The 25,769-nt window shown below is 42.2% G+C and overlaps 1 protein-coding gene across 1 annotated transcript in view; it reads left to right on the top strand.

Annotated features, from left to right (window-relative positions):
- LOC137429798 (uncharacterized) overlaps positions 1–24,701 on the top strand; it is a 99,100-nt gene extending 74,399 nt beyond the window's left edge. The window contains exons 10-14 of the mRNA XM_068120051.2: positions 17,627–17,785; positions 17,934–18,016; positions 18,178–18,322; positions 20,935–21,117; positions 23,469–24,701. Of these exons, the coding sequence (XP_067976152.2) occupies positions 17,627–17,785; positions 17,934–18,016; positions 18,178–18,322; positions 20,935–21,117; positions 23,469–23,530 (632 nt within the window). The 3' untranslated portion in view covers positions 23,531–24,701. The remainder of the gene's footprint in view (positions 1–17,626; positions 17,786–17,933; positions 18,017–18,177; positions 18,323–20,934; positions 21,118–23,468) is intronic.
- Positions 24,702–25,769: the final 1,068 nt, after the last annotated feature.

The following is a 25,769-nucleotide window of genomic DNA, read 5'->3' on the forward strand; positions in this document are numbered from 1 at the left end:
ACATGAGGTTGGAGCGGAGGGAGAGTGACAGCCAGAGGTATTCTCCTGGGTTTGGGAAGTGAAAGAGCAGTTCACAGAGAATGTGGAATGGAGTTATTGGTGCACAGCGCGACTTGCCACCAGGACGGGATTCAGTTCAGTCAAACCAGAGGAGACAGTAGTCATGGAGAGTCTGTTGTTTCACTGAAAGAACACCAATTCAGCTCAATTCAGAGTGGCTTTTATTGTGCGAGCAGCAAGCACAACGCTGCTTGGGCCCGCCAACCTGGAAGTGACGTGTTCATCCATATCTGCTTGTTATATGTTGTCGACGGTGAGGTCTAGATGTTGCATACATCACATGTCCCCCTTTATGCTGGATGATTACCAAAAGTCCTTATACAACATTTTTGCATCAAATGTGAAAATGTCAATTGTGAAAACCATTTGCAATATTTTGGCAAAAGTGAATCAACACAAAACAGTGCTAAGTTAAGGAAAAACTAAAACAACACAACTTGAAGTTTAGGAAAATTAGAATAACACAACTTGAAGAGTCAGGGGCGACTACCCCTATGAAACAAGATGACTTTGACTGCCACATCTATAGGTCCATACGATCAGGGTATTTCCTGATTCTGGTTGATCGGCATGGCAGGTGTGCAGGAGAGTTGTGTCGCTGTTTCTGGTTGAGCTGCGTGGCAGGTATGCAGGAGAGGCAACATCACTGCCTGCAGGTGAAACGGCAGCATTGATTTCAGGCATGAGTGGATCAGAGACGCCCGTTAGAGGCACGACATTCCCAGGTGCAGGCACAATGGATTGTTGCTGTTCAGGCTCCGGCTTAATGACAGGCAGTGTTTGGAGGTTCGATGGAGCCACAGTGATGGTAGAGAACGTGGTCCTGGTGTCGTCGGACAACTCGCCCATCATGCAAGCGTATTGTATGCGACAGTGGCCCAGGTTTGTCTATGACAGTATGACATTGCCAGACAACCAAACAGCGCCTGCACCAAAGTTGCGGGAGAACACTGGATCCCTGGTGTGAAGTGAGCGGCTCATTGCTGACTTGTCGTGATGCAACTTCTGGTTATGTTGGCTCTGGTACACTCAATAAGCCATCTCTGGTTTCAGACGGTCCAGGTTGGTCCTTAGGTGTCGTTTCATCAGTGATTCTGATGGTGTTACCCTGGGAAGCGGCGTTGTGCTTGCTGCTCGCACAATAAAAGCCACTCTGAATTGAGCTGAATTAGTGTTCTTTGTACCACCCACTTTCTCTTTATGTTTGCGGGAGAGACAAGCTGGAGCGATATGGCCACTCTTGTGGCAGAAATGGCATGTGGTATTTTTGTTGGGAGATTCATCTGGTGAATGCCTACCATCACAGCGATGACAACTGTTGCTCCCATAACTTATTTGTGATGGACGTCTGGGTCTGGGTTTCATTTTCCGTCGCTGTGATGAAGGTTGTTCGACACGATTGACGGTGGTGTTGGTCTGTGCCTGACAGTATTATGAGCGAGTGATGCCGATGTCAGCAACGTTTTTGTCCGCACTCTCCATGGCAATGTCCTTGGCTGTCGTAAATTTCAATGTCCGTTCGGCTAACAGGCGGCGCCGTATGCGATCATCTGCAACACCAACAACAAGCAGGTCCCGCAGCATGTCCTCGAGTGCGTCACTGAACTCGCAGAAGTGTGAAAGCTTCTTAAGCTCTGAAATTAATTCGGAAATTGACTGTACTGTTGCCTGACGGCTCGTATAGAAATTGAAACGTTGGACAATTACTGAAGGGGTTGGGTTGCAGTGATCCATTAGAGCTTCCACAAGTTCCGAATATTTCAGGTCCCTAATGGGCCGGGCATGGCCAAATTCTTCAACAACGTGAACGTCTCTGCGCCACATACCGACAGTTGCACTGCTTTCATCTGCCGCTCGTCCGAGATACCATTCGCCTTGAAGTAGAACTCCAAACGTTCAGCATACGTCGTCTTCCAATCACCTCCAAGGGCATTGAATTCATCGATGCGGCCGTATAGTCAGGGCCCTTAGGGATATTTTGGTTCAAATTCTTCCAAAAGCATCAAATTTGGCGCAGATGTTGCCCATGCCATACTCTTTCGATTTTTGACGGGCGCCAAGGGCGGTATGATCCGGGGACCATACCGGTCCATCCTGCCATGTCACCTGACCTATGACGTCATAATTAGGATATGCATCCAATCACATGGCGTACTATAAGTGGTCAAAGTTCAAAATGAATCGATCAAAAAATGAAGGCAGGGATCCATTTTTAAGGTTTTCATAAAATCCAATATTGCCGCCAGGTCACATGACCTATGACGTCATATTTATGGCATGTATACAATCATGTATACATGAACCCGGATCATGATCGCACAAAAATGAAACACAAGGATATGGCATACAGTTCATAAAACATCAAAATCCGTACCTTTGTAATTAGACTGATGAACTGCATATGCCTGAAAATTAGGAAATAGGACATGTAAATATTTCCTCTAATTGTCAAAAATAAGGTCAGAGTTCGATTACCCAACCCAGAAACATAAAATGGTGAACCTCGTGTAAATCTTGACAAAAAACTCAAAAACCGACATGTTTGACTCAAAAATGACATTTAAGATGACCTTGAGGGTTGACCTTGACCTCGAATCATCAAAATAACATCATAATTGGATTCCTCGACCTCGAAAACCCCTGAAAAGTGGTATCATACATGATTCCAACCCTTTTGGTTATTTAACTGATTTTCCTCGAATCCGGGTGGCGGCCATTTAGTATTTCGCCAATATGGGCCCCCCGGGGGGTGGGGGGGCGCCCGTCTTGGCGCCCGTCAAAAATCGAAAGAGTATGGCATGGGCAACATCTGGGCCAAATTTGGTGCTTTTGGAAGAATTTGAACCAAACGGCCCCAAAATATCCCTAAGGGCCCTGACTAGTATGACGTCATGAAGGATTCCTCCGTGAAGTAACAGGAAAACAAAAAAAAATCGGTGAATTTCACAAACTGGGTGAATGCCACGGGCAATTAAAGTTTCTTCCGAAGGTTTATCCTCGTCGCCATGTGTTGTTCCACCGAAAGAACACCGATTCAGCTCAATTCAGAATGGCTTTTATTGTGCGAGCAGCAAGCACAACGCCACTTCCCCGGGCCCAACAACCTGGAAGTGACGTGTATGTCCGTATCCGCTTGTTATATGTTGTCGACGGTGAGGTCTCGATGTTGTATACATCACAGAGAGACACTAAGGAGGCAAGGATGTCCTGAGGGAGGAAGGATTATGTTAAACAGACGATGTCTGGTTTATCGGTAGCAGCCTGGATTGAAAGAGAAATGTCAGGGTAGAGCAGAGACCTTGGATGTTTTAAGTCCACACTGTTAGGGACATGGGAGGAGGAACTGCTCGCAGTGTACATGAACGTAGAAAGGAGCAATGAGAGGGGTGAGGTGGGGGAAAGCTTGGAGGGTGTGTGGCTCAGATGAGAATGAAGGATGAACTGTGTATGGCAGATTGAGTTCGTTTTTGTTTTTGTTGTTGTTGTTGTTGTTTCTTTTGTAGTGAAGAAGAGTTTTTTTGTTGTTTGTAGTTTTTGGAGTGAGGGAGGGGAAACCGATTAGGCTGAGGGATGAAAAATGAAAATAGTGGGATGCATACAGAACTAGAAGCAACAAGGCAACTAGCTGAGCCCTAGGCGACGTGGCCAGACTTTAACAGGGACATGAATTTGGCAATACAGCATAATAAGGTACGGTTTAATATGGAGTATTTGATGAAAACACAATCAGCAAATATGGATTAAAATATAACTTAGCTTTGAAAAACTTGAGATGGAAGGTGCAGTTTCAGATTCAATCTACATGTGGATTCGCTTTCATTTTGACCTGGTGTTGTGGAGATATATTGGGTAAAGTTGAAACCCAAGTGTTGTGTGTGTGTGTGTGTGTGTGTGTGTGTGTGTGTGTGTGTGTGTGTGTGTGTGTGTGTGTGTGTGTGTGTGTTGATTGTTATCTACATATGCGGGTTTCAGAAGATGGGAAGGAGTCCTCCCAGGTCTCAAAGTATCCACCTGTTCAGTAAGGGATCATGATTCATGGAGCAGTTTGTGAAGTTTTCTTGTTCTCAAACTTTTGTTCCGAGGACTCTTTTCAGAATCATCACCGAGCCTCGGACAGCTTCCAACTGCAGTTCGTTTGTCGTAATACTCCCAGGGATGTTTTTTAAGGTCTCTGTAAAGTTCTTTTTATCATTCCCGTTGCTCCAATAAAATCATTGGTACCATTTCAGTCTCTTCAGCTTCCAGGATATTTTCACTTCATTCTTGATGTCTTGGTATTTGGTCATTTTCTTAATTTCTGTGTTGTTTAGGCCAAAATTCCTGGGGACTGACACCGCAATTAGCAATGCCGTATTTGCTTTTTTTGTTCCTCACTACTATATATGGTCGCAATGCTTTGTTTTCTATGTTCACGCTTGATGGGATCATTAGGTCATACGTGAGCCGAACTTCCTTGTTTTAAGTGATTGCTTTTGCTTCATGTTTCCACGAGTTTTCTGGAACTGGGATATTGAGACTTTTGCAGATGTGCCCAGGGGTGTCGAGAGGAGGCAGGGGGTGGGAGGGGGGGGGGGGTGGGGTGAATGGGTGGGAGAGGGAGAGGGGTGAAGGGGGGGGGGGGGGGGTCAGAGGGGTCGCTGTTTGGGGGCCCGAGTCTGAGGGGCCTGAGCTTCTCCTGTAATCTTTTTTAACAATACAGCGAAACCCCTCAGCTGCTCATCCTCATTTCCTCATCGTTACATTTAAACCCAGAAGCTGTTTTTGCTTTCTCGCCGGAAACAAAACAACATTTACCGCTGTAAATGGTACAATTTCAAACTTTACAGAAAATGGTTATTAACCTGAAATGTGCTTTACAAAGAAATGGCTTCTTCTTCTCACGTAACCCTGAAGACCTAAAATATTCTCACGTATTGTTTTTGCCAATCTTTTGGAGAAATAGTGTTCAACAGTCGAGGGTGCGAATTGACTCGATTGGTCCAAACGTCCCGCTGTCTCCTTTATTTTTCGATCATATGGCGAAATAAAAGTGACCATTTGTTTTTCTCGGTAAAATATTTTTTAATGGTAAATGACGGATAAATAATAATTTTGTCCTTGTGTGCATTTTATTACCCTGCGCTCGCGAAGCGAAAAGCAGGGTTAAGCATTCAGGTACGTACGTACGTGCGTACGTGTGCCGTGTCTGCATTTTAAAAATTCATTTTCTCGGCAACCGTTGGTCCGATTGACATGAAATTTTCACCTTACGAGGGCCTCCCCCTTTAGAATATTTTAATGATTATTATGACGTCATAGGTCACGTGGTGCAGGCGCCATCTTGGAAAAACTTCGCACCTCTATATCTCTGAAACTACTCCATCGAAAAAATTGAGACCTGGCTCATTGTCACCGACTCCCCAGGGGGAATAAGATATGTTAATGATGATGTCATCGGTGCCTTCGTTATGACGTCATAATTCGATAAATACAACACCTATCCATCCGATCATTATTAATTTGTTTTCAGCAACGGTTGGCGTGATGGACACGAAATGTTCACCATAGGAGCGCCTCCTCCTTTAGAATATTTTAATGATAATCATGACGTCATAGGTCATGTGGTGCAGGCGCCTTCTTGGAAAAACCGAAATATGTTGCACCTCTATATCTCCAAAACCGCTGCATGGAAAAAATTGAAACATGGCTCATTGTAAAGAACTCCATATGGGGAATAGGTGTTGTTAGCGTCATTGGTGCCATAATTATGACGTCATAATTCGACAGGGACAACGCTTGGTCTGATCAGTTTGAAATGTATTGAGCATGATCTATGCAACAATTATATTAGAGAATATAAATTTATGAAGTCATCGCTCACGTGGTCTGGCAGCCATTTTGGTTCAAAGAAAAAAATGTTCAAAAACAGAAGAGTTGGCTCACAACAAGTTGACTGCGCAGGGTAAGTATTCTATGAATACCATCTAGTTATATCCTGTTTCAGGCCGTTTGTCTGGAGCTTCCATAACGCTTTGGACAATTGGGCTGTACTGTATGTTCCGTACTCTGCTACATGTACCAGGTGCACCAACTTCAACTTGTATAATAGATTTATTAATACTTTATTTACTTTTCAACACTTGTACTGTGAGCTAAAAAGGCTGCTGCTGTGATTTTCCTTTATTTATGAGCTCGTTGCTACTCTAATTTAGGATCTTCATTAAAGAAAGTTCCTTAAAAAGATATAAAAGAGAGAAAGGGTGGAGGTGGGGCCCCGAGGTTGTTTGCCTCGGTGCCCGTGCTGGCTCTCCGACGCCCCTGGATGTGCCAGTGGATTACTTGACATACTTTGTTGTGCCTCTCCTTAGCCATTCCAAAGAGCCTTCTTTATCTACTCCCAATCCATCCACTCTTTTTTTTATATACCTTCCTGCTCTTTTATCGGTTTTCCCAGTTCTTGGTGTATATCTGTTGATATTTCATTTTATATTTTTCTTTCTTCTTTTTTGCAATTGTTCGGGCTGCACTCGTCGTTGTTTCGGTTTCTTGTGTGACATCTTCCATTTGCACCTGTCTTTGGAATTTTTTTGCTAAGTGTGTTAGGGATACCTCCTCTGGTTTGTTGTCTTCATGCTTGCTTACAAATTGTATTTGGTAGTCTGTTGCACTTTTTACGTATTCGGCCAATCCTACAGTTGTCACTCTGTGCACTTGGTTGAGTTCCATCAGGCCGCTACTTCCTTCTTGTCTCGACAGGTACATTCTCGGGATGCATTGTTACCCTCACCTGAGGAGAGGGTATTGCATTTGAGTCCGTTTGTTTGTCAGTCTGTTTGTTTGTCTGCACAGAATAAATATGATTTTCTCTGCAACCGTTGGTCCGATTGACAGGAAATTTTCATCATAGGTGCAACTCAACCTGTATAATTTTTAATAATAATTATAACGTCATAGGTCAAATGGTTCGGCTGCCATCTTGAAAAAAACGGAAAACTTTGCACCTCTATATCCCCGAAAGCGCTGGATATAAAAAATTGAGACATGGCTCATTGTAAAGAACTCTCCATAGGGGATAACAGATGTTAATGATGATGTCATAGGTGCCTCCGTTATGACGGCATAATTCGACATGTACAAAACGTCATCCGATCAAGATGAAATTTCTTGAGCGGCAGGTAGGCATAAATTTGGTGGAGAAAAAAATAATAATGATGACGTCATCGGTCACGTGGTTCGGCCGTCATATTTGTTTTTAAAACAAAAGCCTTAAAAACCACTGAAAACACATCCTGGCGAAGGTCTGCAATCTCTGATTGCCCTTTCTTGTTTTTATTGTAAAACATTTTGTGGGTGGTGAGGAGTTTCCTTGTTTTGATATCCAACTTATTGGTTTCTGATTCTGTATTTGTATTGACACTTCTTCATTGATTGATTTGATGTTTTTTTTGTATTTTAAGCTGTTTTAGTCATGTTTAGTATATGCTAAACATGACTAAAACAGCTTAAAGTACAAAAAAAACATTGACAATTTGAGATGACTTTCACCTTTTCACCTTTTTTTTTTTTTTTTTTTTTGTATACAAGATCGAGGCTCGTGAAAGAGCTAACATTAATCACACAAAAAGACAAACCGACACACAAAACACAAAAAACAAGGGGAGCGGCAGACAAGATGGGGAGAGAGGGGGAAGGACACAAAAGAGAGGGGGAAGAGGGGGAAGGACACAAACACAACATTTGAGAGCAGGGACATCGGGAGGACTTGGGGGGAGGTGGGAGAGGAATAAAACATATGAACACTGCAAGGACTCTGGGGTGAATTACCGGGGGTAGAAAAGATCAAGGTTTTCGATGGGGGAAGATAAGAGATGGTGGTGAACAGCTGTTTTAAAGACCTGGAGGGAGGAGTGGGATTGAACGGAGTGGGGGCGTTTGTTCCAGAGGCGGGAGAAAAGGGGAATGAAAGAGTGAAGGTGAGCAGAGAGCCTAGACTTTGGCAGTTTAACCATAAGAGGGTTGCAGGCAGATCTTGTGCGACCTGAAGGAATATTGGGGGGACAGAGCACAGAGAGAGCTGGGGGAGCAAGGCCGGAGAGGAGTCGGTAGAAGACAGAAAGACCACCAACCTGCCTGCGGTGAGTGAGTGAAAGCCCCTCGGGGCCTCGGAGTTAGCTACATCGCAGGAGATTCCAATGATTCTGAAAGCTTTGGCCTCAACAGCGTGAAGCCGAGCTAGGTGTGAGGCAGGAGCACCAGCCCAGAGGGGGGAACAGTATTCCATTGAGCTGCGGATGAAAGCCTTGTATGTGGTGAGGAGCTCAGGTGTGCCAAGGAACCTCAAAAGCAATAGGCTGCAGTGACTCAATATGCAACCCCTGCTCAAATTTCAGGTCTATTGGATGAAAATTGACGATTTTATGCAACTTTCTCCTTTGACCTTTTGATGTAAAAAAACAACAAAAAACAATCGTCTTCCACCTTTTGATTGGTGAACCAATTTGGTGAACCAATATGCAAATTCTTTAAATTTCATGTCAATTGTATGCAAATTTATGATTTGATGTGATGCTGACCTTTGACCTTTTGACCAAATTATTAATTTGGCTTCTCCATATTCTCATAATAAAGCTTTATTGAAAATTTGATGACAAAACTCAAATGGTAAATTAAAATTTCAGGTCAATTATATGAAAACTGATGATTTTAGGTGATGCTGACCCTTTGACCAAATTATTCATTTGCCTTCTCCATATCCTATTATAATCGAGCAAACGTATATGGTGATGTTTGTATGTTTATTTGTGACCAAAACGTCTTCTTCGTCTTCAAATAAAATTAATACCCAAAACACAGTCCGTGAACTCTTAATTACGTACTGCTGGGATATACCTTTGACCCTTGAGACTGCTGAGACCCCTCAGACCTTTGAAGACCCTTTAAGTCCCCCAATACACTTAAGACGACCAAGACCCCTAAAGACCCAAAATACCCTTAAAGACCGCAAAGACCCAAAAGACACTGAATACCCAAAATACCAAAAAGACACTGAAGACCCCTTAAAGACCCCTTAAAGACCCCTTAAAGACCCCAAAGACCCAAAATACCACAAATACGAAAAGACCCTTCAAGACTCAGAAGTGCCAAATACCCCGAACACCCAAAAGACCCAAAATACCCTGAAGACCCAAAACACCCCGAAGATCCAAAAGACCCTTAAATGCTCAGAAGAACCAAAATACCCCAAAGACCCTGAAAATACCCAGAGGAACCAAAATAACCTGAAGACCCAATTTTGGCCGCTCTCCCCCACCATCCCCCCTCTACCCCCATGACCCCCAATCCACCAGCATCACCACGAACCCCCACCCAACATTCCTGCCATCCCTCACTCCCGGAGAGAGCAGACATGGTCAAAGATGCCTACCCCTCTTAGGGCTGCAGATTGAGCATGAAAATGAGGGTGAAGTGGCAACTGGCTTCCTACCAGCTAATTTTGATATTTTCATAAAGTATGGGCTCTGGCTACTTCACAAACCAAAAATACCCAGAATCCCCTTGGGGGAACATGTTCAAGTGACGTTATCAAGATGGCCTCCATTTTTATTAAGTTTTTGTATTTTATTTTTACATTGAGGGTCCCTGTGTGCTGATCTGTAATAAAATGATACCAGCATCTGATTTAAATATTCTATTTAATAATATTAATATTTAATAATATTTAAAAATAATATTATTAATTATATTTAATAATATTTAAAATAATATTTAAATAATAAATTAATTTAAATGCATGCATTGCAAATGCATGCATGCATGCAATGCATTTAAATGCATTTAAATTAATTTAATAATTTAATTTAAATAATATTTAAATAATATTTAAATTAAACGCAGCTGATGCATTAAGATCAATTTCTTGGGTATTAGAGTATTCAGTTGGTGGTTGTAATTTTTCTATGTCTCTGCGAATAATACTAACTGCACGGTGAAGTATTTGGGAATCATTTTTGTAATCAGAACAATTGTTGTAAGCACATTCTCACGAACTTCTGCTGGCTTCATATTCGCTGCTGTAAGTTTTATTCCTTTCTTTTTATTCTCTAGTTCTCCACAAATGAAACGGTGTTCATCCCAGGAAAAGGCTGATGTTTTTTCTCTTGACAGTAAAACTACTATATGAACGGTTAGGTACTACGTCAGCACCTGTACACAATACCAAACGTTACAATTTTGGCAGCCATTTTGATGACGTCATTTAAGCATGTTCCCCCCCAAAGGTATTCTGGGTATTTTTGGTTTGTGATCTTGTCAAGGCCCCTACTTTATAAAAAATACCAAAAGTAGCTGGTAGGAAGCTAGTTGCCAGTTCCGCCATTTTTAAGGCACTTTTTGACAATAATCTGCAGCCCTGTCAGGCCTTGTCTGTGATAACACACACAGCTCATAGGCCTTGCTCAGCTGATTACTTCAGGCTTTCGCAAGTCTACAGCTCAGTAGGGACATCTTGCCATCTCGGTATGCTTAATCTGTCACTATTGACTCACATCCACATGTATTGTGCAAATTAATCACGAATATGAGTCATCTGACAGTAGAGAACAAGGGCAATCTGTGTGAGGAGGAAAAGAGAAAGAAAGATTGGCAGTATGACTGTTCATAACATGCAGCCTAATATCAAACATTATGGGTGTCACTTGTTCCAAGCTAGTTTTTAACCTGAAATAAAACATTGTGTTCTGCTATATATGCAAAGGAATGCAATTAATTACTTCTTTTTTAAATTATTGTTTGTGAGTTAGTTAACAGATAATAACATTTTTATTTACTAGGGCGTGCCCGTACTATATATATATCTAAAATTATATCCCCCCCCTCTATTTACATGAAATGGTTTGGTTCATTCGCAAAGCCAAAGCGAACGGCTTGCGAGTACGGTGACAATCCCCCCCCCCTCTATTTACATGAAATGGTTTGGTCCAAAGCGAACGGCTTGCGAGTACGGTGACAATCCCCCCCCTCTATTTACATGAAATGGTTTGGTCCAAAGCGAACGGCTTGCGAGTACGGTGACAATCCCCCCCCCTCTATTTACATGAAATGGTTTGGTCCAAAGCGAACGGCTTGCGGAGTTTGGTAAAGAAATCGCCATAGCGTGCACAAACGCGCAGGAAAGCGAAAGAATCGCAAATTAGTTTTAATTAGTTTTAAAACATAGTTTAACGCCAACATAGCGGCAACATAGTTTGCCAACGTGAAATAAATGAATACGCTCTCAAATGTGCCGTCCGAGGCAGAGTCTGTTCGCCACGTTCGGCACACGTGATAACTCGCTGCTCTCTGATTGGTTGAATCGTTTTTTGGACATAGCTCGGTAACTACTTGTCCGATTAATATGAAACCTTGAAAAGGCACATCCTCGGGTCCCCAGCAATATACCTGGCAAGTTTCAAGTATATCGGACCCGTGGTTGTCGAGAAACAGCGGTCACAGACATACAGACATACAGAGATTACTGGAATTATAGATAGATTACTTGCAAAATCGAAGATTTTTCAAGTATATTGGTCGGTTGTGTTTGTGGTTCTGTCTGTCTGTCTGTTTGTTTGTCTGTCTGTTTGTTTGTCTGTCTGTTTGTCTGTTTGTCACCAGCCTACAGGTCACAATTTTCAACCGATCTTCACGAAACTTCACCAAATGGTAGAGTTGGTCATAAGCAAGAAGCCTATTGTTTTTGGGGTCAAAAGGTCAAAAGGTCAACATAGGCCAAAGGTCACCAACTTTGCCGTATTTCTAAAATCCTCAATTTTCATCCGATTGACTTGAAATTTGAACAGGACTTGCATATCTGGTCACTGAATTCAACCACCAATTTGTTTTGAGGTGAACATAGGCCAAAAGGTCAACATAGGCCATATTTCTAAAATCCTCAATTTACATCCAATTGACTTGAAATTTGAAGAGGACTTGCATATCTGGTCACTGAATTCAACCACCAAGTATATTTGAGGTCAACATAGGTCAAAAGGTCAACATAGGCCAAATTTCTAAAATCCTAAATTTTCATCCGATTGACTTGAAATTTGAAGAGGACTTGCATATCTGGTCACTGAATTCAACCACAAATTATATTTTAGGTGAACATAGGCCAGATTTCTAAAACTAGGGAGATACCCGTGCTACGCACGGGTGGGAGGCCAGGAGCAAACAGGCAATGCAGATATGGCGAATGCTAAAGCATGAAACCAATAAATTGCACATTCCTGTAGCATCTTCAGTCGCACGTCATACATGGACAGCAAGTTCGTGAAGGACTTCCATGAAAAACGTACCCATTCGCAAACAAACGGGTACGTTCACGTATAGAAACATCGATCGTGGGACCGTGGCGAATCTGCATATGGCGATCCACGAAGTTCACGTTCAGAAAGTAGAAACCATCACGGCATGTCGTCATTCACTTGAACTCGATGTCTCTTTTTTCATTCCAAACAACATAACTCCGATTAATCACAAAATAAACTTTTAACAACATTGTTAATGTTTCCTTCATTGTAAAAACTACCAAATGAACAGTTAAAAGGATTTTGAGCCGATAGCTGTTACGGCCTTGGCAAGATCGATGGAGACAGCGATCTGTTAGCGTATTCACCGCCCAAATAGCTATGTGGAATTCTCTCATGTAGAGATTAAATGTCGTTGGAACTTTGGCCGACGTCATCATTTACTTTTAATGATGTTTATATACGAATGATGTTTAATGATGTTAAGATTGGTTTTGGGTCGTCCTTTCCGCATATCTCGTGGGATTGTAAGTTGGAGAGACGGCCGTGATGGCGGGGAGGGGTTTGGAATTCTCTCAAGCAGGGATTCAACCCGTGTCCTTATAAAAGGTCTTTGTCCGAGGTCACCGTGTCCAATCGGTGCAGCTGTGCAGCGATCATTGCAGCCGTTTGTGCGCAACCGGGAAAGCAACATCGTCACAATGAGAACAATGAACGTTATGCGAAAGTGAATGTTATGCGGGAGTCCAAACCTGAGAATGCTGGAGACTAAAGCTGAAATTGGGAAAACTAAATAGCCTATTTTACTCCTGGAGATCCCAGGATTATCCACCCATAATATCTTTGCGATCGGTTCAGCAGTTTTTATGGTACCTTCAAACAGACAGACAGACGGACGGACATTTGGTGAATTATAGTAAGATCATCAATTTTCATCTGATTGACTTGAAATTCTAAGGGGATTTGCATATATGTTCACTGAATTCAACCACCAACTATTTTTGAGGTCAACATAGGCCAAAAGGTCAACATAGGCCAAGTTTCAAAAATCCTCAAATTTCATCCAATTGACTTGAACATTGAACAGCATTTGCACATTGAGTCACTAAATAGGAAAACCAACTATTTTTGAGGTCAAAAGGTCAACTCAAGGTCAACCTTCCAAAATCATCATTTTTCATCTGAAAAATCGTCACTTTTCTTCCTATTGACCTGAGCTTTGATCAAGATTATCAATTTTAATGTTGATGAAATGGATAATTTGCTGTATCAATGGAATTTTTTTTCTTGGGGTATCAATGAAATGGACAATTTGCTGTATCAATGGAATTTTTTTTCTTTTTTTCCTCACCTCTGTCAAAGGTCAGAAGGGGGTGGGGGGCGGATTTTGCAAGTATCGTGCTCTGCATGACGTCTTCTTGTTTGTTTGTTTGCCGCCGGCCTACAGGTCACAATTCCAAACTGATCGTCATGAACCTTCACCAAGTTGTGGAGGTCACCCCAATATTGAGAAGCCTATTGATTTTGAGGTCAAAGGTCAAAGGCCATCTGGAGGTCAATTTTCTAAAATCATCAATTTTCGTCCCAGTGACTTGAAAATTGAACAGCATTTGAATATCGAGTCACTAAATAGGGAAACCAACTATTTTTAAGGTCAAAAGGTCAAAGGTGAACTCAAGGTTAAACTTCCAAAATCATCAATTTTCATTTGAAAAACCATCAATTTTCATCCGATTGACTTGAAAATTTAACAGCATTTGCATGGTGCCTCACTGAATTGGGAAACCAACTATTTTGAGGTCAAAAGGTCAAAGGTCAACTCTAGGTCATACTTCTAAAATCATCAATTTTCATTTAAAAAATCGTCACTTTTCATCCTATTAACCCGAGCCTTGATCAAGATCGTCGATTTTAATATTGATGAAATGGACAATTTGATGGATCAATGGCAACCTTTTCTGGGGGCGGGGGTGGATTTTGCAAGTATCGTGCTCTGCATTACGTCTTCTTGTCTAAACATTGTTTATTTAGGAAAAGAAAAGATGGTGGCCAGGAGTTCATGCATGTTTCATGTTATTCAATGTACATGAGTCTGCAGCGAGTTGGGATGCGGGAATGTAGCGGTGGGGCGTGCAACCTTTTTTTTTTTTTTTTTTTTTTTTTTTTGTATACTGAATCGAGGCTCGTGAAAGAGCTAACATTTACTTCACAAACAAATCAACCAGACAACCAAAACACACAAAAAGCGGGAGCGGAAAACAAGATGGGGAGAGAAGGTGAAGCACACAAACACAACATTTGAGAGCAGGGAGATGTGTGGAAGGGAGAGGGCTTGGGGGGAGGAGGCATGGGAAGGGGGGGGGGGTGGAGGGAGAAGTATAAAACACAAGGACACCAATGACTTCCAGGACAGAAGTTGGTATTTCAAAAAAGTGGAATTGGGGTGAAATTAGCGGGGGTAGAAAAGATCAAGGTTTTGGATGGGGGAAGATAAGAGATGGTGGTGAACAGCTGTTTTAAAGACCTGGAGGGTGGAGTGGGATTGAAGAGAGTGAGGGAGTTTGTTCCAGAGGCGGGAGAAAAGAGGAATGAAGGAGTGAAGGTGAGCAGAGAGTCTTGATTTTGGCAGTTTGACCATAAGAGGGTTGCAGGCAGATCTTGTGCGACCTGTAGGAATATTTGCGGGACAGAGCCCAGAGAGAGCTGGGGGGGCAAGGCCAGAGAGGAGTCGGTAGAAGATGGAAAGACCACCAACCTGCCTGCAGTGAGTGAGTGAGAGGCCCTTGGAGTTAGCTTCATCGCGGGAGATTCCAATGATTCTGAATGCTTTGGTTTCAACAGCGTGAAGACGAGCTAGGTGTGAGGCAGGAGCACCAGCCCAGAGGGGAGAACAGTATTCCATTGAGCTGCGGATGAAAGCCTTGTATGTGGTGAGGAGCTCAGATGTGCCAAGGAAGGACTTCGCACGACGGAGGATGCCCAGTCGGCGACTGGCTTTGGAGGCCAGATTTGAAATGTGGTTTTCCCAGGAAAGATCATGGCAGATAGAGAGACCCAAAAGCTTGAGTGACAGAACTTCTTGGAGAGGATTATTCAGAAAGTGGATGGGAGGGTTGTCCAGTCGGTCTTTTCGGAGAGACATCGTAAGAGTGTGAGATTTGTCAGGATTGAAAGACATGTTCCACTTGTTTGCCCAGTCTGTGATTTTGTCCAGGTCTGCAGAGAGTGAGGAGGCAGCAGACTGCCGATCTGAGGGATGAAGAATGGAGCGACAGAGAGTAGAGTCATCAGCAAAGAGATACAGAGGATTTTCAAGAGAGTCAGAGAGATCATTGATGAAGACCAGAAAAAGCACAGGGCCTAGAACACTGCCTTGTGGAACTCCAGCCTGAACAGGAAGAGGAGATGAGAGAAACCCATTCAGGGCCACACGTTGACTACGACTAGAGAGGAAGTCCACCAGCCATGCGTGGAGATTTCCATGGATACCAAAAGAGGAGAGTTTGGTGAGCAGAGCGGGGTGCCAGACCGTATCGAAGGCACGTGATATGTCAAGGGAGACTGCTCTAATTTCCTGTTTGGCATTGAGGACCTCCATCCATTGTTGAGAAAGCAGAAGCAGCATGTAATTGAGCTGAATTAGCTCACTGTAACAGCTCACTGTGATTGAGCTGAATTAGGACATCAAGTTGGTGGACCTGTCTGTCTGGGTTATGTGTGCTGGTGTGTTGGTTTTATGGACCTGCACACGTCTACAGACCAAGAGGAGTATTTTATAGACCAACAGGAGTATGGCCTGCACAAGACTATTGCGCCTCACGCAGGGTGGCCGCCATATTGCATCACATCGTGTAAGTGTGGCGCTGATTGAAAGTCCTGCATCAGAGCGCAATGTGGCATTTGAGCAAGGCATTATGCCGGGAAACATGCAAGATGGCTTCGGCTACGTCATCACAAACCAATTTGACCATTTAGTTGATGACGAGCCCGATTCTCTCGATACCATAAAGGCTGCAAAAGCCAATAATGGATGCAAAGTGACCAGCAAGGCAGCTGCAGTGACCAAACAGCCTCCAATGGACAATAAAGTATCTCTGCTGAGTCCCTTCGCAGAGATGGAGCAGCCCACTCAGTTTGCGCCTGCAAGGCTCGGGAGGGAAGGTCAGCGGCACATTAGCTGGCGATCTGGCCTACACATATATGCTGCTTCAACAGTGATTCCCTTTGGGCCCAGCAGTGGGTCAGAGGATTCCATACTCTCCGAGAGTTGTCCAGATGGCAAACTGGCTCTCATCCCAACTACCAGGTTGGGCAGCCTGAGAAGCCCCGTTTTCGAGATGCTCAAGCATCTGAATGAAGACAAAGGTGAAGGGTCCCGAGGCATGGATGGGGTGGACCTCACAACGAGGGCTCCCTGAGGATTGACATAAGAGAAGGGGATAAATTATAAATCAAAAGAGGTAATGCTAACTTTGTAGAACAGTAATTTAGTGGGGCCTCATCTGGAATATTGCTTACAGTTTTGGTCACCACATCTGAGGAAGGACATAGTTGCCAAAGAGAAAATGAGTACAGCATAGAGCAACTAGATTGATCGAGCTATACCTAAGTAGAGCCTAGCTATCAATTAGTTATACCAAGCTACAGAGGAGCAGCTGAAAGAGACCGGACTTTTTACCTTAGAAAGGAGGCAATTTCAAGGGGATGTGATAGAAATGTCTAAGATAATGAAGGGGACAGACTAAACAAGGGTATAAACTTTTTTCAGCAGAATTGACATTGACAGAACAAGGGCCGCAGTTTAAGAGTAAAGAAGAAAAAGTTAGGACAGTAGAAGGAAATCACTCCAAGATTCCAAGATTGGATTTTTGGATTGGATTGGATTGGACGCAGATTTTCACTCCAAGATTGGTGAATGCATGGAATGGTTTCCCTGCAAGGGTAGTTACAGTGGTCAGTGGCCAGGGTAGTTACAGCTTTTCTCAATCCTGTTTACCTTAAAATTGAGTTAGATACGTAGGTATGTGGAAATAGTCGGGATGGGGGTACTAAGATGTTGGCATGATTGTGTATGATTGATGGGTCTAACGGCCTCCTCTTGTATGGTAGTTCCTTGTATTTCCTTGTCAAGATAATTTCTCACTTTCACAAAGCTCTTGGATTTTGATGGCTGGTCTCGTCGAAATATGTCACCTCCGCGGACTCGTGGAATTCTCCGCGGACCAGGGAGATTTTGGTCTTTCCAGTCCAGTTGATGAGTGAGTGCAAAAAGTAAAGATCTAACCCTGCTGTGTCTTCCTGAACAGATACCCACCAATGTGAGGAAGGCTGGCAGAAGTTCCAAGGACATTGCTACTCTTTCTTCCCCCAGCGGCGCAGCTGGGAAGAGGCCGAGCGGGAGTGCCGAGTTCACAACGCTCACTTAGCAAGCATTTTATCTTTGGAAGAGCAGCGGTACCTCAACCGTAAGCTTTATAGCTCACTCTACCTCCCTTCCACCTCTTTCTCAATCCTTTTTAGCTTCCTTTTCCTTCACCCCCCCCCCCCTCCATCCTGATATTTATAACAAATAATATTGAATTATTGGTGATTGGCTTTATGAATATGTTGCAGGTTTGGCGCAGGATTATCAGTGGATTGGTCTTAACGACCGCATGTTTGAACGTGACTTCCGGTGGACTGATGGCAAGACTCTGGTGGGCATAAAATATTATTCTTCCCAAACCTGTCAACTTGGAAATATGACTTTAGTTATGGAATCTGCATTGCCAATTCCACAAAGTTTTTTTCTAACCATTCTTTAAGGCCGATTGATGATTGATGATGGTTGATGATGAATGTATGGTTTCATTTGCAGCAATATGAGAACTGGCGACCATTCCAACCAGACAGCTTCTTCTTCGATGGTGAAGACTGCACTGTGATGATTTGGCATGAGCACGGCCAATGGAATGACGTACCCTGCAATTACTACCTACCTTACACCTGTAAAAAAGGCGCAGGTAGGCTGGACACATGCATGACAAGAAAAAAAAATTTTTGTTACATTGTTCAGCAAAGTAAGGATACATTCTAAAAAGTTCATCACCTCTTCCACAAAGATGTACCGCTTAACTAGGCACTGGTATTTTTACTTCAACCACCGAAGATAGACGGAGGCTACATTTTCATCCTGTCTGCTTGTCTATCTGTCTGTTTGTCTGTGAACAGGATATTTCAAAATGTTGTGAATGAATTCAGACAAAATTTTCTGGAAAGGTTGGGTATATGACAAGGACGGAATGATTATATTTTGGTGAAGATCCGGACACGGATCAGGGAATTTTTTGCAAGAATGTGAAATGAAAGAAAACATTTTGCAAGAAAAAAATGCTAGAATTTTAAAAGTAATTCTTCACCATTGACAGATAGGGCCAAAAACGATACATAGTAGGATATCGCAAAAAGCTGTGGACAGATTGGGACGAAACTTAGTGGACAAGTTGGGGGTGTGACGAGGATGGAGTAATTCGATTTTGGTGAAGATCCGAATACGAATCCGGATACGGAATTTTAAAAGTGATTCTTCACCATTGAGAGATGGGGTGAAAATGATATATAGCACGATATTTCAAAAAGTTATGGACCGATTATGACAAAACTTGGTGGATGAGTTGGTTAAGTGACAATAAAAAGCTGATTCGATTTTGGTTCAGGTCTGAATCCAGGTCCGTCCTATCAGTGGGATGCAACACATAAACTGTTCAGCCTGGTGGATGTAAACGCTCTAAAGTGCCATTCGAGTTAAATCCTGTTTCATCAAAGCCATCACTTCAGCAGAAAATAATGTTAGTTCCAGCAAAAACTAGCAAAAATGGCAGATAAACTACACTGGCACCACGGAATGGTCAATAAATTGTAGAAAAGGTGACATAAAAAAAAAGAAGAAAAAAAAAGACAGTGAAAGGTGACATTTACATCATATATATTAGGGTGAGGCCAGCTTTGATATATGGGCTGCCGAGGAGTGATCGTGGCAGATGCTGAGGGCCAGATGTGATGTGCATTGGACTGAACTTATTCCAATGTTTTATTGAAAAGGTCGATGGGAGCTCTCACTAGATGATCCTTCTGGAGCGAAAATGGGAGAACATGAAACTTGCCTGGATTGAATGACATGTTTGACCAGCAGAAATATGAAAGTGATTCCGCTGCTTCCTGTTTGTCATTCTGATGAAGTGCCATATATCATAATGCATCATCGTTTGCAAACGAAGTTGAAGAGGGGTTTCTTACGGCATCGGAGTGGTCATTTTTGCATGAGGCCCAATATACTGCCTTGCTGCACTCCAGCCTCCACTGTGAGGGAAGATGAAAGGATACCCTAGAGTTATACACATGCTGATTGCCTGCATAGAAGAAGTCGGTTTAGTTACTGGAATAGAATCTCTACTGATAAATCAGGAACCAGGCCACTCGTGATAATGGATTCCATGACTTTCCTTTGCCAATTGAAGTAATAAAACTGGCCTATAGTTTGGAGGACCTTCTTTTATATGGGGGGTTATGTTTATTCATTTCCAAATGGAAACAATATGGGATTAGGTGAAACACTTTGAAATTTTGCAGACAAAGACGTAATAACTCACAGGGTAGGATTTGAGACCATCAGGCTAGTCTCAGGGGCAGAGTTGAGGCTGGTCTTGGATGATCTCATTTTCTTTCTTGAGTCATCAAGAATGACCGCACTATGGTCACAACCTGTGACAAAATCCGGTAACAGGTCGTTTGGGAAACGTGCATTTAAAGCAATCTTCAAAGATGAACAGCGTGATTGGGAAACACACATTTAATGCGCTATTAAAATATTAACTCAACACATCTCATCCATGTCACCATCTGCCACGGTTACATCAGAATGAATTGATTAATCACACGGTCACTGATTGTCTAACCCCAATATGGGGACGTTCAAAAGTTACGTAACGCTATTTTTTTTAGGGAGGCACGTACCGTGCATGCTGACGGGTTTCATTAAACCTTACTAATAATTTTGACTCAACATATGATTAGATTTTTCGAGGTCCCTCATCGTGAGTAACATTCGACCCAAACAAGGCCAATGTAAATCTGACCCAACAAACCCGGGTAGTGTATAATCAGCAGAGGCCTACAAGCCTGATATCTTAGGCCCACCAGAAAGCCCAGATGACAGCCATATTATTTTGTCATGGCTCCCACCTAACACAACACCGTTGGTCCAACGTTGTGCCACCCTCCCTTCAAAGGTCGGCCCCCATATAGTCGCCTGGTGACAACTTTGTCAGGGCGATGTTGGCTCGGCTATAGTTTTTGACGTTGGTCCAACGAAAGTGCTGACGTTGCTCCAACGTTAGCCCAACGGTGTTGTGTTAGCTGGGTATGTGCCATTTGTTTGACTCTTGTAATCTGTTGCCTGAGACATTGGTGATAGGAAATTAATTTTTGGGATATAAAAACAACTAATTAATTGCAGTGTAAGTTAAACAACAACAGTTACTGTGTTCATTTTGAGGTATTCTTTGAGGTTGCTTTTAATGATATACTTCCGAGTTGCTGAAAAAATTGTGTGTACATAAATCTTTTTGTTGTGCAGTGGCATGTGGACAACCACCAGTGGTTCAGCATGCCATAACATTTGGAAGACTTCGTAGTCACTATGAAGTGGGTGCAATCACACGCTACCACTGCATCGATGGATTTGTGCAACGGCATTACCCGATCGTTCGCTGCCAAGCCGATGGAACGTGGGAAGATCCCAAGATCATATGCATCCATCGTGAGTCTCACTCCAACTTGATTCATGCGTCTTTGTCACATTATGCATCGCTTACACAAAACGTACCTAATGACATGAAGTAGAAGAAGAAAACGATTTTTGCTTCTTGAATTGTTTTTTGGCCGTTAATATATATTGTTTAGACTTTCTTAGAAATTGGACTTTAGAATGCATGGTCATCTGTTTTATAACCCAGTGTGAAGATGGTGCATCAATGGCGGTAAACATTAAAAAAAAAATTCCTACAGCCATTAAAATATTTATTTTATTTCAAATTAATTATATACTGGAACATTGTAGAACACAAAATGGTCTTCTTGGCACCATCTGGCAGTAACGTGACAAAATATTACACCATTTGACATCATCTTAAGCAATCAAATTTGCAGCTCACACTCTCAGCATTGAGGAATATTGAGATACAGACAAAATGGCGGCTCGTAGGAAATATAAATTGTGTCTGGAAACACAATAAGCAAGAGTTTAAAAGACTTTTCCCATGTCCTGTTTTCTCAAGAATGGTGTTCAATGAACTCTTTAATGACTAACAATAATAAATAGCAATATAAAACAGGAATATGGATGCAATTCTGATGGAGTGCTTATGCTCTCTTTGGGAGGGGAATATAAGTCATATAAGCTGTGAAAATCTGACATTCGATCCAAAGTTATGGCTCATAAAAAATGCCAGAAAGTGTTATTTCATTTAGAATTTGTTATAAAACATAAAGTTGAAAATCTGTTCAATTTCTCATGCTGGTGTTCATTTTAGTTAATTTCATTTTTTTATGCTCAAGATTATCTAAATGCAATTCATATGATTATGCCTGGTGATGGCTTAACGGTTAAGGTGGCTGGCGTAACATGTTAGTGTCTTGAGTCTGAGGCCCTGCCGTGATGTTGAATTAACACCAGGTGGGTTGACTCAGCCTGTCATTCTTCCCAGGTCAGAAAAATAAGTACCAGCTTACTGGGGTAATAAGCCATTTCAGTATTCTGAGTCGGAATGGCGACCCGTCCATAATTGTACTCCTTAGCCAATGAAACTGCCTCGGCAGCCCCATGCACCTCACGGCAAAATTCAGCAGTTAAAAGTGAACCTCAAAGAAGACATCTTGACAGATATCACGAAAGACATCCTGCCTCTCCTTCAATTTCCCTTCTGCCCCAGAATCAACAAACATGCTGCCTAGACTCAGCTTAGAACGATATGATCACTGCCCCTATTCACACAAATACAATAAGGATGGGAGATCTGCCAATTGCATGGGCAAGCAACGGTACCCACCCTACGGGCGAGGCTTCAATTTGGAGGCCCAAATGAAAAGGCAAAATATCAGAAATTGAAGACTTTTTTTGATTTTAAACGATTTATATAAACATGCGTTAAATCATATCACACGTAAATCATCAAAATCTAAACAGTATTTGTAGAATTTCAATAAAAGCCACATCAATGTTGATATCGGTAAATATTATTCCATCGTTTTTGGAAAAACTGGAAAATTGGAAAAATTGGAAAATTGGAAGAAAATATATATATATATATATATATATATATATATATATATATATATATATATATATATATATATATATATATATATATAGTCTATTTTACTCCAGGGGGTCCCAGAAATACCCACCCAAAATTTCGTTGCGATCGGTTCAGCCGTTTTTGCGGTACCTGGGAACAGACAGACAGACATTTGGTGAATTATAGTAAGATGGTAGTGGAAGGTTTGGGTTTAGAATAATGGAGAGTTGGGAATGCTTTACAAAGAGCAGAAAAGATTCATCAGACTGTGGCGTAAGGGTTACAGCATCCAATCGGAGGTTCGATTCGGAATTGGTTCGATTTCACCTTGGCTGAGACATACCAAGGGCTTTAGAAATCCTATGTGCTGCTTCCTTGTTTGATGCTCAGCATTAAAGGATAGAACATGGACAAAACCCATTGGTTAGCATTCATGGGGAGGAGGACATTCCAACTTAGTTGCCCTGATGAGTGTGAAGAGACATCATAAATAGTTGGTGATGATAATAAATAAATAAAAATCATAAATACATTGGTCACCGAGAGTGTTCTAGGAAGTGATGTCACTTCCCCCAAGGTCGGTGGCTGTTTAAAAAAAATAAAATCAAGTCTGGTGTGTGTGTGTGTGTTTTATGCGCTGCTCTGTGATAGGTTAATGCAATTTCCCTTACAAACCAATCCAAGCAGCCTTGCGGAGAATAATATTTGCAATTAATTTACAGGATTTTTTCCAACATTCTAATATATTTTAAATCGAGCCCTGTGTGCACCAAATCTGTTGAAGGTTGACCCTGTTTTGTGACCTTTGTTCCAGCTGCTACGTACAATCGTGCTCCACACCAACGGAAAAATGTGTTTGGTTCAAGGACCAAGTGAAATATCCTCACGTCTGTTCCGTCAACCATAGACAGCCAAGATCTTTGGTCAAACAAACAGCACCACCAGCTTTCTGCGGCAAACCACGAAGCTTCCAGCCCTTTCCTGTTTATCGATGCCAAAGTTTCTTTAATAAATTAGATTATTTTAGGCTTTTCAGACTGTAGGTATCTTCTTTTTTTCACACGATGCTATTTTTTAAACTTTCCCCCCCACTCTTTTGTTGCATTTCTCCTTTGGTTTGTCATGCTAATCTCCCTCATTCTAAAGGGACCCATGTGCACAGTATTTATGCTATATTTCAGCAGCAACAACACTACCTGACAAAGTCCTCTGCCATATACCCAACCATTGCACACACGTGTTTGTTTTTACACATAAAGCATCACACCCTCGTTCCCCATTTTAAAAAAATAATAAGAAATCCGGAAAACCAAGTAAGGGAACTGCAGCCAGTTGTATGTAACGAGATAAATCAAAAAAAGCTAAAATGTACAGATTCTCGGTAATTGAAACGTGTATTTTATTTAATAGTGAGTGTGACGACACTGTGTGGTTGTGCTTTGTATGGACAAAGATAAAGGCCTTTGCCTCTAAATGGTGACCCTCCCTCCTTAAATCGGTGTGCGAGGTCCATGGTGGTTGGAGCGTAAAGCAGCTGGGAGGAAGAGACTGCTTCAGGAACCTGTTAATGATAAAAAATAAAAGAAGAAACGTTAAAAAGTCCCACAATGTGCAGAAGTTGATGAGAATAATTTGAACATGCTTGGCACGTGGGCAGTTAACCCAGTGGGCTTTGCTAAGCCAGTGGCAGGGCCATACGTTATCTGTGCACTGTTAGCATCTGTATTATAATAGTGACCTCGATTGGAATTTGCATTTGGAATTCTTTACGATTATATTATGCCCATTTTTGTCTGTTCTCTATGTTTGTTGTATTTAAGAATACAGAATAATTTTTTGATGGCTTAGATTATATTAAACTATGCTGTGTAGTGGCTGGTCACACACTGCGAGGTGGGGGTATGGAATCGATACTCCTTCCTTGAGCCAACTTAGTGGTAGACCCGTGAGGCTGTCCCACAAATAAACCTTTGTAGCAAAACAGACATAAACATGACGGTATTAACGGTGACCAACGTGTGATTAAACTTGCCCGTTTGTCATATTGGCCTAGCTGTGGTGGAATTCATTTTTTTATCCCTTCCCCGCTCCGCACCCCCCTACCCTCTGGGGTTTTGATTGTCAAATTAAAATATTTCCCAATTTGATTTTACCATAGCTCTGTTTTTCATTATCTGTTTCAAGTGCCATTGTTTGTTTGGACTTCAACCTGTGACTGCTGTTTGATATACACAAGAGGAAGAAGAAGACGAAGAAGAATGGTGCCCTTGTGTACCACAGGTATGTGTTCTTTTACAGCTCAAACTATGAGGTTCCTGCAATAGCCAGAGAGGTTTAAAGTAAAATGAAATGTGTATTTTAATTAACTAGTACACCCGGCGCTATAAACTACGGGAGGGGCAAAAAGGGTCATTCCTCTTTGGGGTATATAGTTTACAGTCGATCTATGGTCGGGTCTCAAGAACATTGGGTGTGTGTTCATTTACCAAGTTTCTTGTGGAGAGATCGCCAAGTGGTTTAAGCATTCGAGCAAACACTCCATTCAAAACTGTTAAGGAACGGCCGGCTTGGCAAGCGATACCTAGCTGTTTGGTAAATGAGCACACCCCGGGCTTCCTCTCTTTCAGTTTCGTGTTAAACAGAAGGGGCGACTTTCAAAAGTTCACTACGAAAAACGCTGCGTTAGCGCCAGGAAGAGTCATGTTATTAACCCAAACCTTATGGGGTACCTAGAGTACAGTAGATCTTCGCTCAGTTCTGTAAGTAAAATTTACCTCAGGGATGTCGGGATTCCTCCAAATTTCTTCATTTAATGTTATAAACAGCATTAGCGACTGTTAAAAAAAGCTAATCATACGTGTTTGTAGTTCATAATATTCATTACTTCTGAGGCGCGTGCGATTTGCACTTCTGGAAGAGGAAGAGACTTCCGGAAGACACTTCCGGTCGTTAGATTTGGACTCTTCTCTTCTCGGAAGCTCTTCTGCCTCTTCCGTTATCCAGCAGAAGAGGCGGTTAGAAGAGGAAGAGGCAGAAGAGAAGAGGTTATACTTACGCAGCAAAACTTGCCAGTGAAAACACAATTTGGATATTTGCATCAACTTGTGATGTAGTG

Source organism: Myxine glutinosa, chromosome 6 (genome assembly GCF_964187855.1).
Source record: "Myxine glutinosa chromosome 6, kmMyxGlut1.1, whole genome shotgun sequence".
Lineage (NCBI taxonomy): Eukaryota > Metazoa > Chordata > Myxini > Myxiniformes > Myxinidae > Myxine > Myxine glutinosa.